The 12,255-nt window shown below is 38.7% G+C and overlaps 1 protein-coding gene across 1 annotated transcript; it reads right to left on the minus strand.

Annotated features, from left to right (window-relative positions):
- Positions 1-692: 692 nt before the first annotated feature.
- On the minus strand, positions 693-6,473 carry LOC110525260 (cysteine dioxygenase type 1). Its single transcript, XM_021605242.2, has 5 exons — positions 6,199-6,473; positions 4,441-4,518; positions 3,713-3,876; positions 3,223-3,392; positions 693-1,665 (listed from the first exon to the last, which is right to left on the minus strand). The coding sequence occupies exons 1-5, from the start codon at positions 6,366-6,368 to the stop codon at positions 1,636-1,638; spliced, it is 612 nt and encodes a 203-aa protein (XP_021460917.1). The 5' UTR covers positions 6,369-6,473; the 3' UTR covers positions 693-1,635.
- Between the last annotated feature and the right edge of the window lie 5,782 nt (positions 6,474-12,255).

Raw genomic sequence — 12,255 nt, forward strand, 5'->3', positions numbered from 1 at the left:
ATGCAGATATTCCATAAGAAATCTGCCGTTTCCAGCTACAATAGTTATTTACAATACAATGTCTACACTGTATTTCTGATCAATTTTATGTTATTTTAATGGACAAGAAATGAGCTTTTCTTTCAAAAACCAGGAAATGTCTAAGTGACCCCAAACTTTTGAATGGTAGTGTATGGGTTTTTCGTGCTATTTTTATGTACAATTTCCTGACTGTTGAAAGTCAGCAACCATTTGTATCTTTTCGTTTGTGAATTCTTTGCCTTTTCCCACGGTGAAGGTTGACAGGAATATTACCTCATTTTTATACTCCAATGAAGGGCATAATACCGAAAGGGCAGAACACCTTCAACTGAGTTTAACTTAAAAATGTAGAATGTTAAGATGCAGATTCACTTTTGTTTGATTTTATTTTGGAGAATCTTAAGGTGTGCCAATCATTTTGACACCTACCTTTGAGAGAAAAACAGTGTTACTTATTAAACAAATATATAGCAAACAATATAGCTCAGGACTGTATTTGTATTATATATTTTATACAGTCTTTTTTGCTTATCTTTATCAAGGGTGCCAATAATTATGGATGTGACTGTATGGACAGTAAGCAGGTTTTATATCAGCAAGTACTGTCAAAAACATTTTGTTCGTGTGAGAGTATACTAACATGTTGATTAAAAAACACACACAACAGTATCTCATGATTTAAAATATTTAATGGTCAGTCAATGCAAGGCTTATCATTCACTATATCTTATACTGTATTATTCATTTTAACTGACAATGCTATCTAAATTAAGCTACATTTTTTAAAAACTTGCAAAAGGAAAAAGTGAGTGCCTTGTTCTTCTGAACATTGGGTTATAATAAAAACAACCGCAATCCTTGACAAGTCTCCTTATATCGAGGTTTAAACAATGAAACACATTCAAGAGTGACACTGAAATAGTTAATGCCAATTAACACCCCTTCTCATCCCAAAAAGCAAAACACTCTGGAAATAGCAATGACAGGGATCACATTTTCAAATTATACATGTATTTTACCTTTATTTAACTAGGCAAGTCAGTTAAGAACAAATTCTTATTTTCAATGACGGCCTAGGAACAGTGGGTTAACTGCCTGTTCAGGGGCAGAACAACAGATTTGTACCTTGTTAGCTCGGGGATTTGAACTTGCAACCTTTTGGTTACTAGTCCAACACTAACCACTAGGCTACCCTGCTGCCCCATATAAAGCTTTCCATTTTCCTAATGTAAATTGCCACTAATTTAACTGCACAAAAAAATGTAATGTTACATCACCATTTTGACAAGTGTTAATTAAGACAATTTTTTGTAAAAATCAATAACTTCAATAGAAGTGTAAAACTGTTGATGCCATTCCTTGATGTAATAGACAACCTAGTTCCACTCATACATAATACACTTCAGCCATATGCCGTAACGGTACAAAAGTGTCGTTACACAGGTCACATTTCCTGTTGCTGCAGAATCATTTTCATTCTGTAGCAAACTGGCTCAAATTAAGATCCCCTATATATATATATATATCTAGGTATGAATTTTACTTATTTGCAGCTTCATGTTGACTCTATTTGACAACACTATCATTCCAAGCGCAATTGTTTTCTTCTGCGCCTCAGTTGTTTTCTTGTGAGACTGTTGTTTCCTGTAAAATATAAATTGTACAGTAAGTTAGGCCATAGCACGGAGCATGATGATACGCACCACAACAGAAGTATGAGAGGAATACACCATTCATATTCAAACCCTGTATTGGCCATACGAGAAACTTCAGATCACTCAAACACAAAAACAACAATACAAAAACAAAATCATTGAGAGGAGCAGTGTTGAGGTTCATACTCTTATCTTATCCAACATACTAGCGGTGTTGTAATATGCAGGCCAGAAGTGGCTTGGTCAAGATAAACTTTAGCAATTTGCGGATTTTAGATAAGCTCCCTGCTGTTGACAAAGCAGCCAGCCAGTCTGAACATTACATGCAGGCTTCCACATGCTCAATAGATTAAAAGCTATAGCTATGTGGAACACAGTCTCCCAGGTACACATCTATCAGCCTGTGGGAACAGATTCCTTGAATTAAAAACAAACACAAAATGGAAGCTTACACGCTTAAAATAATACAGTAAATGTATTTTAAAATACTAAGGGCTTCACTGAATTGCTGATTGTGCTGGGGTGGAAATGACTTGCAGACTTCCTGCATAATTAAACATCTAAACAATTTGGAAGGAAAAGTTAAAGTAGCCTAAGAGTAAGGATGTGTGAGCAGGCATCAGAGCAGTTAAAGCAGGCTAAGAGTAAGGATGTGTGAGCAGGCAACATGACAGGTACTCTATACAGAATGTAAAGAGCTCACAGACCAGGGTTGTCCTCCTTAGAGGTCACCAATCATGAACTTTCAGCACACTCAGTCAAGTTAAACAATAGCCAACTTTACAACAATGCTGATAGTTAATGAAGGTCCAGACACCAAGTTTACAGCTTTCAAAACATGTTTGTGTTCTAAAATTAACTGTTAAGATAAGCTGCCAGTAAATTTCACTATTTGTTCAAAGATATCCGTGAGTGATCCAAGAGACAATAACGAATGTCCCATTGTTTCAATTAAGTTGAAATGAAACATAATGTCTGATGGTAGACCTACTCTGTGGACTTTCAACAGCAAGCCGTTTGAACCATGTCAAATAGTTTATGGCACCTTTCACCACATTTATTGTCATGAATCTTGAGCTGGAGGCAGAACTGAGTGATTCCCACTAGATGAACCAGCTGCAAAGTCAAAAGTGGCTATATTGTAAAAATTCATGTAAAAACCAAAATGAGCTTTTTGGTCTTAATTTAAGGTTAGGTATTAGGGTTAGCCGTGTGGTTAAGCTTAGGGTTAAGGTAAGGGTTAGGTTTAAAATCATATTTTATGACTGTGGCAGCATCAGCTATTGACCACTATGCATAGCTGCCTTCAGGGCAAGATTCATGACAATAAATGCCAACCTGCCCTTTCACCAATACATTCACAACTTGTATCAATCTCCACTGGCTTGGGTGATAAACTTATGCTCTTAGGGAAACGAAAGTTGTAAAACTTCAGTGATTGGAAGTAATATCTATTAACACTTAATAAACCAATGTTTAGATAATGATATGATGGCTATAGTGAGCTTGGGTAAGAACGTTGCTTAATTTAAGAAAGAATGCTTACAGATTGAGTCCTCTTTCCAAATTTGCTCCAGAACGTCATCTTGACAGTGTTCTTGTGTCCTGTGCGCTCGTCAAAAGTCTGGCAGGTGTCGAAGGGGGGACTGTACAGGTGCAAACTGACCGAACCGTCGGTGTGACTGTCGTTCTCTACTCTGTGCAACCCAAGGGAATCTAAAACCGACACACCACACATCTATGATAAGGCAACGCAAGGTAAAACATTCAAATATCACACAGCTGTTAGTTCCGCTAACGGTACACCGAACACAACACATACGAGTCATACAGTATCCATTAAGAATTTGTATAATATGTAACATGTACAACTAGTTTTCAGATAATCAAATACTTGAAAGTAAAGATATTCACTTGTAGGAGGATGTTTATAAAGATATACATGCATATTATGTGTGTAAATAATATGAATAAATGCCTCCTTATGTTGTCTGACACACAATGTTGAGGAAATACTAAACTGCCTTGAATCTTACCATTGATGTAGGCACACTGGTTTTCTTTCAGAATTCTCTGAGATTTCTGAACCATGTCACCAACATCCTGTGTTTTGTTATTGGGCCATTGAAACAACGTCTCCTTCAGTTCGCCTTGCAGCATCTTCATGAAACAGTGGGAGTCTGTGTGGTCATGGATACTGCTGCAAGTGGTGAAAAACACAGACACTCTTAGAATGTTCCAGAACAGTGTTCAGCCTTAGTACCTATGGTTATGTGTCTGTACAGGTTCATTTGTTCTAAAATAGTCCTGTTTAAGGACACATATTTTCTGCCTTGTGTTAAATGTTATATATCATGTGGTCTACTGACATAGAGTATAACTTCACCTCTCAAACTACATTAGCTACAATCTGCTATTATGTACCTTTCTCTCTGCCTCAAGCAATGTAAGGTGACCAATTGTCAATATCTGACTGTTTCAAAGGGGCAAATTATTACCCAAATGTATTTATCTTTGTAAAACATACATAACGTTGACTTTAACAAGAACCTTGGACTCTGGAGCATGTTTTTTCATTTCAGTAGAACAACATACTGATGTTTTAACTGACAAGTCACATAACACATTGTAATTACACTGGTTCTGCCAATACTATTTGAAACTGACGATATACACTCTTATAGAAATAGCACCGGAATAAGTATGAGGGCTTTCAATGGATCAGATCAAATAACTTTCAGCATTGTTTGCAAAAATGTCTAACCTGCCCTGACCCTCTCCCCAGCAGAGTAAAATGAGGTTGAACTTTCCGTTCCCTTCATCCACCAGGTTCCTTGTGTACCTGGAACACACCCACAACACAGAGGTGTAGGTTAGAACAAAAATAGAGTTTACCCATTCAATTATTGGTAGCATCAATAGCATTTCTACTTATGTTTACTATTACATTAGTCAGCACGTGTCCAACATTGTGTGGTGTACGTCAACTGATCCTTTCAGAAGAAAGGTAGGATGTCCGATGCCTTTGTTATAGCTACACTGAAATGTAGGACAATCATATGGTATAGCCACAAAGTGATTTGCAACTACCCCAATACCGTACATGCAAATTATCTGGCATAAATACTTACACTAATGCCAGAATAAAGATGAAAGGAAAAGGGTTTGGACAGATGGATTGCAATGGATTTTGTTCTTAGTGGTGTGACTCATTCAGAAAACTTTCAAATTATGTTTTAGCTCAAAACTAACTGAAACGTTTTACCTACCAATTTCCGTAGTTCCCAAATTCCCCACACAGTGATTCAGGCTATTGATAGAGCCCGTTTGTTAGTGATTGACCTAAATAAATGTAGTAGGAGTACTGTTGATATCTGATGATATAGAGATCCTTTCAAACAACCTACTATGGCCCAGATCATGTCTCTGCTTAAATTACAGCAGTCACGTTTTTGGGTGCATTGAAAATCAGTGATTTTGTAGCATCTGCAAGGTCCAGTGTGTGATCATAACACAAACGCACAGCACATCCTCAAAGCAACCAGTGGAGATCTGTCTCTAATTCTGATATGCGGACGGGTTTCCATCCTCCATTTACCCCCACAAGAATCAAAACATTCCCAAGTTGATGGCGCATGTCAGGAAAAACTGTGGATATGGCATTTTCTTTTTATTGAAGCAAACAATGAAACTCACTTTGAAAGTCTCATTCTGTTGTCAACATCTTAAAATGTAACTTTTTTTTTTAAGATTTAAAAGTTAGCGCAGGCATGCTAGGCTATATTTTATAAATATTTAATATATTGCTCAGATAATTTTACATAGCAAAAGTTTAATATAATCTGTTCAAATGTGTTATGCAGTTAAAGATTCAAAATGTAGGCTATTTAAACAATATTATATTATTAACACAGTGAATAATTGCAAATATGAGAGACATCCCACTGCCATCGAATCCTCTGAATATATATATATATATATATCTCCTGAGGTCTAAATCACAGGAGGACTGGCTCGTGGTAATGGCTGGAGCAGAATCGGTGGAATGGTATTAAATACATCAAGCATATTGTTTCTGCGTGTTTGATGCCATTCCAATCTTCCGTTTCAGCCTTTATTATGAGCCGTCCTTCCCTCAGCAGCCTCCACTGGTCTAAATGTAGTTGTTCTAAATTGTGTATATATATATATTATATATATATATATATATGTCTACATTTAATGTTGCCTGCTGATCACTCATGCTACACCTTTCATGTTAAAGTTTACACCATATACCTTAAGTGGGAAATAGTGATGTTATTCCCATAAAGCTTGTTCATATTTGAACTCATAACAAGTTCACCCTTTTTCATAAATGGTACAGTCCAACAAAAGTTGGCCCCATAAAGAAGAGGGACGCTATAAAACTAGGCTACTTCGTTACATTAAAACAGGTCTACTCAACAAAAAAATATAGTAGGTATAATAGTAATAATAATAATTTCAAAATAGAAATAAACATAATTCAAATATGTTTTACCTGGTCGGGTCAAACATTGCAAATTTCTTCCACTCCTGTGGATTGCTGTCATATGCCTCCATTATTTGTTGCACCTCCTCCACATTGATTTTGTCACTTTCAAAGAGTTTATGCAGCAATTTGATCAGGTCATCGAGACTTTTTGGTGTCATCACTTCGGGTTTCTCCATGGTTAAGTGCGTAATGGTTCTTGAAAACGTACTTTCCAACTAACGAAGTAGCCAAGTTTTATAGCGTCCCTGTTCTTTTTGGGGCCAATTTTTTTGTTGGACTGTACCATTTATGAAAAAGGGTTAACTTATTATGAGTTCAAATATGAACAAGCTTTATGGGAATAACATCACTATTTCCCATAAAGGACGTGTCCTCAATTGTAAATAATAGCAGGGATTTTATTTATAAGATCAATTTAAGGTTGAGGTGTTATAATATTCTTAATTATTTACCCCCACATCAAGTAACGTTACTTGGACCAATCCTAGTTTGGGCTGCAGTTGATAATTAACAAAACCTCTTCCTTTCCAGGATGATTTTTGCTTTGACAATCTACAATAACCCCCTTTGAACCTTTTAATGAGTCGGGTCTCAGGAATTGAGTCAACAATAGAGAGCGAGAGAAGGGAGAGCAGAGTATTAGTAACAACAAAACATGATATCACTTGTGAGATAATTCAATTAAGAGTTGAATTTAAAGCATAATTACATGTTTTCATAAATAATGTAATCACTTTGTAATACAAATGTTCATTTAGTTTTGTTAGCATTGTTGGTTAAATAAGGATAATATGCCTATTTATATCTGATCATAGGCAATTGTATTGTCTAGAACCACTCAAGCTTTTCATACATCATCTATGAGAGCAACAACTGCCCATTTTGAGCTCACATCCAGTCATTTAAATGCAATATTATGGCTGTGGGGAGGTGAACCACACTGATGAGCAACCCTGCCTGGGTCCTGAAGAGTTGCGTTAGCTCCCCCAAGGAAATGTCTAAATGACCGAAGGGACGCGGTTTTTGTGGAGCGATGGGTAACGATGCTTCGTGGGTGTCAATAATTGTTGATGTGTGCAGAGGGTACCTGGTTCGAGCCCGGGTATGGGCGAGGGTACAGACTACTGTTACATTAGGCTATATCGTTTTATCACCCGCTGCTATACTTCCTGCACATCTTCACAGGATCATTCAAAAAGTAACACGTAGTCCTCAAATCCTGTGCGCTAAAGTCAAGACACCATGTGAAGTTAAACCATGTTTATGGATGCAATTTCCCACCACAAACCTATAAATGAGTCAGCCAGGGTGTAATTTGTTCCCAATTTATGGAAAGGAAGTGGGACGATTGTCTTCCTTGACATGCTGCCAAATATAAGGGTATCAGGCCTGTAGCCATGGTGATGTGATGTACACTATAAACTGGCATATACACATGATCTCATAGATGGCAACATTTAGGTCTAAAGAGGATATATCTTCGTCAAAATATATGGAACTAATAACTTCTTCCTATCATTTTTATGTTTGTAAGGTAAAAAAAATGTATATATCGTAAATATCAAGATTGAATTTCATGATGAACAGTTGTGGCCAGGCATCATGACCAATTTAATTTCTACGCACTTTGGACATACAGATGTTGCGTTCCAATGCAATTTATGTTCATTCTCGTTTTATCAAAATCATTGGACTCTTGCGCCACCTAGGGCCTTAACCCAGGTGGAACGTAATGTCCAAAATGGAAAATTAAGGCGCGAGGAGAGAAGTGTGGAAGTAGACTACTCAGAAGATTGCCGTTTCCAATTGATCAGGTAAATGGGCGTAATGGGGATGTCATTCTCCCACATAGCTATTTCACTACTTTACTAAATTAAACGATTGGACCAAATGGGAAATGGTGACACCATTACATGTTATGGATTAGCATGGCCTCAAATACTAGACGTAACATAGTAAATGTATGTATATGACACTCAAATTAGTCTCGCAGAGTTTCTAAATCCAGAGGACTGACATCGCGAGCCTTCTGGTGACGTTTGCGAAACAGACCAGGCTGGGATTTGGGGTTTGAGAAGAATGCAAGAAGTGAAAAATTCTTCCTTAGTTGTTCATTTTCTCGAAATTTAAAGGCACAACCAAGATTTGAGCCAATGTCTTAAGTAGCTGAACATGTTATTACTTCAATCTCGTGAAGGTGACAAACTGACATATTTTCATTTTCGTCAAAAACAACTTCATATCGAAGGAGTGCCTTTGATTTGACTGCCTGCACATGCGCAGTTCGACCGTTACACCCGATTAATCAATCAAATGTATTTATAAAGCCCTTCTTACATCAGCTGATGTCACAAAGTGCTGTACAGAAACCCAGCCTAAAACCCCAAACAGCAAGCAATGTAGGTGTAGAAGCACGGTGGCGGCTAGGAAAAACTACCTAGAAAGGCCGGAACCTAGGAAGAAACCTAGAGGGGATCCAGGCTATGAGGGGTGGCCACTCCTCTCCTGGCTGTGCCAGGTGGAGATTATAACAGAACATGGCCAAGATGTTCAAATGTTCATAGACGACCAGTAGGGTCAAAGAATAATAAGTGGTTGTAGAGGTCAGCACCTCAGAAGTAAATGTCAGTTGGCTTTTCATAGCCGATCATTCAGAGTATCTCTACCGCTCTTGCTGTCTCTAGAGAGTTGATAACAGAAAGTCTGGGACAAGGTAGCACATCCGGTGAACAGGTCAGGGTTCCATAGCCGCAGGCAGAACAGTTGAAACTGAAGCAGCAGCACGACTAGGTGGACTGGGGACAGCAAGTAGTCATCAGGCCAGGTAGTCCCAAGGCATGGTCCTAGGGCTCAGGTTCTCAGAGAGAAAGAAAGAAAATTAGAGAGAGCATACTTAAATTCACACAGGACACAGGACTGACCCTAGCCCCCTGACACATAAACTATTGCAGCTTAAATACTGGAGGCTGAGATAGGAGGTGTCGGGAGACACTGTGGCCCCATCCGACGATACCCCAGGACAGGGCCAAACAGGTAGGATATAACCCCACTCACTTTGCCAAAGCACAGCCCACACACCACTAGAGGGATATCTTCAACCACCAATTTACCATCCTGAGACAAGGCCGACGATAGCCCACAAAGATCTCCCCAACGGCACGAACCCAAGGGGGGTGCCAACCTGGACAGAAAGATCACGTCAGTGACTCCATCCACTTAAGTGATGCACCCCTCCTAGAGACGGCATGGAAGAGCACCAGTAAGCCAGTTACTCAGCCCCTGTAATAGGGTTTGAGGCAGAGAATCCCAGTGGAGAGAGGGGAACCTTCAGACAGAGACAGCAAGGGCGGTTTGTTGCTCCAGTGCCTTTCCGTTCACCTTCACACTCCTGGGCCAGACTACACTCAATCATAGGACCTACTGAAGAGATGAGTCTTCAATAAAGACTTAAAGGTCGAGACCAAGTCTGCGTATCTCACATGGGTAGGCAGATCATTCCATAAAAATGTAGCTCTATAGGGGAAAGCCCTGCCTCCAGCTGTTTGCTTAGAAATTCTAGGGATAGTAAGGAGGCCTGCATCTTGTGACCGTAGCGTACAGCAGGACCAAATCGGAAAGATAGGTAGGAGCAAGCCCATGTAATGCTTTGTAGGTTAGCAGTAAAACCTTGAAATCAGCCCTAGCCAACAGGAAACCAGTGTGTAATATGATCTAATTTTTGGTTCTAGTCAAGATTCTAGCAGCTGTGTTTAGCACTAACTAAAGTTTATTTAGTGCTTTATCCGGGTAGCCGGAAAGTAGAGCATTGCAGTAGTCTAACCTAGAAGTGACAAAAGCATGGATTAGTTTTTCTGCATCATTTCTGGACAGAAAGTTTCAGATTTTTGCAATGTTACGTTGATGGAAAAAAGTTGTCCTTGAAACAGTCTTGATATGTTTATCAAAAGAGAGATCAGGGTCCAGAGTAAAGCCGAGGTCCTTCACAGTTTTATTTGAGACGACTGTAGGACCACTCAAGATTAACTGTCAGATTCAACAGAAGATCTCTTTGTTTCTTGGGACCTAGAACTAGCATCTCTGTTTTGTCCGAGTTTTAGAAAATTTGCCGCCATCCACTTCCTTATGTCTGAAACACATGCTTCCAGAGAGGGCAATTTTGGGGCTTCACCATGTTTCATCGAAATCTACAGCTGTGTGTCGTCCGTATAGCAGTGAAAGTTAACATTATGTTTCCGAATGACATCACCAAGAGGTAAAATATATGGTGAAAACAATATTGGTGCTAAAACGGAGCCTTGAGGAACAACGAAATTTACAGTTGATTTGTCAGAGGACAAACCATCTACAGAGACAAACTGATATCGATGAAGTCTTTCTAGGCATGAGCTTAGCTAGCTAACGTTGCCATGACATCACTAACAAGTGTGATCAGGGATTTCTTTTCGAGAAGTAGTTTTAGCCTATCTTCTTACTATAATGTCTTTGCTAGTATGATATGCTACGTTTAGTATGGTTTCATAAGACAGAAGGTTACTTAAGCCAAAAACAAAAGGAGGGAGGTTGGGAATATAACGTGAATGTCTAGCAACCCAAAGGTTGCATGTTCAAATCACATATAACTTGAGCATTTTAGAAACGGTTTACAATGTTTTAGATACTTTGCATGTTAGTAACCCTTCCCCTAATCAAAACACTTAAGTCATTTAGCAGACACTCTTATCATTTACATTTCACAGACACTTCTATCCAGAGTGACAGCATAAATGTTCATACTTATTTCCCCCATACTCGCCCCCGTATGAATCTAACCCACAACCCTGGCGTTGTAAGCGCCATGCTCTACCAACAAAACGGAACTCAACAGCTTTTACATCACGTTGCAGAGTGTTTGGAGTAACCGGTTTGCTATGGTGCAAAATGTTTAGCTATTGTATGCCGCTGATGACTCCCAATTCACTCAAAAGAGAGAGAAAGGGAGAGAGAGTGGGATAACTGACCCTTGATCCCCCAACCCTGGGGGAGCTCAATCCGAAAGGGGGAGATTCTCAATTGGGCAAAAGTCCATACTCTCTTTGAATCCTCCGTCCTCCTCTCCCACGTGACCCAGAAACCGATAAGTGGTTGCCATATGTAGGAGTGTATCAATTAGTTAATAACCAGTTGAGCTGACAGACATTTTGCACGCTATGATTTTAGTCATCAACCTAGCAAGAGGACAATATTTTATTAATGTAGTAATGGGCTTCCTTTCTATAGACAAGGGGAGAAGGGCTATGTAAAGTGCTCAATTTTGTCATTCTGAGAATATGCAAAGTGTCTGACTCCCATAGAAAACAAATGTTTGACTTCCACACAAAACTACTTCTTTACTTATTTTGGGTTTAAGGACGTGTGTAGGTCACATTTTTTATCGTAGAGCTATGAAAGTTAAGTATTTAGATCCGTCTGCGCAAGACAAATTCAGCAATTGCTTTGCTATGTCTGTGCCGCAAAGAAGTCGAGCTAAATAAATGTTTTTCTTTAGGTAACGTTGTAGTGAAGTTATATAAATGGATGTAACTATTTGCACATCATTACAACACTGTATATAGCCATAATATTACATTTGAAATGTCTCTTTTCAAATGGTACTTTTGTGAGTGTAATGTTTACTGTACATTTTTTATTGTTTATTTACATTTTGTTTATTATTTATTTCACTTGCTTTGGCAATGTCAACATATGTTTCCCATGCCAATAAATCTCTTTGAATTGAATTGTAATGATACAGCTGACCACCAGAGAGAGGCAAATTGACTTCTATTCGACAGAGGACGTTGACATGATCGTAGGGAGGTCTGGGTGGTTGTCTTCTGACTTCTAAAACGGTGGGAAATCAATAAAATAAGTAATGTCATTATATACATATTTTTTAAAGTAATTCTAGTGCCCAATTTCAGGGGACTGTCAGCTTAAGAGGTTTTAATAGGCGAACTGAGGAGTTTGCTCATCTCCTCGATAGCCTCCTCCAGCTGAGGATACTCGTGTGTATCCTACCAGCTCACAACGACGTTTTGAAATCCA

Source organism: Oncorhynchus mykiss, chromosome 6 (assembly GCF_013265735.2).
Source record: "Oncorhynchus mykiss isolate Arlee chromosome 6, USDA_OmykA_1.1, whole genome shotgun sequence".
NCBI lineage: Eukaryota > Metazoa > Chordata > Actinopteri > Salmoniformes > Salmonidae > Oncorhynchus > Oncorhynchus mykiss.

Bases quoted from the DNA above. Each gene is read 5' to 3' on its own strand.
- LOC110525260 (XM_021605242.2), bottom strand. From the start codon at position 6,368: ATGGAGAAACCCGAAGTGATGACACCAAAAAGTCTCGATGACCTGATC. The intron at 4,519-6,198 runs GTAAAACATATT...GGTGTGTTCCAG, and splicing joins GCAATGTTTGACCCGACCAG to GTACACAAGGAACCTGGTGG. The intron at 3,877-4,440 runs GTTAGACATTTT...CACCACTTGCAG, and splicing joins TGGGGAGAGGGTCAGGGCAG to CAGTATCCATGACCACACAG.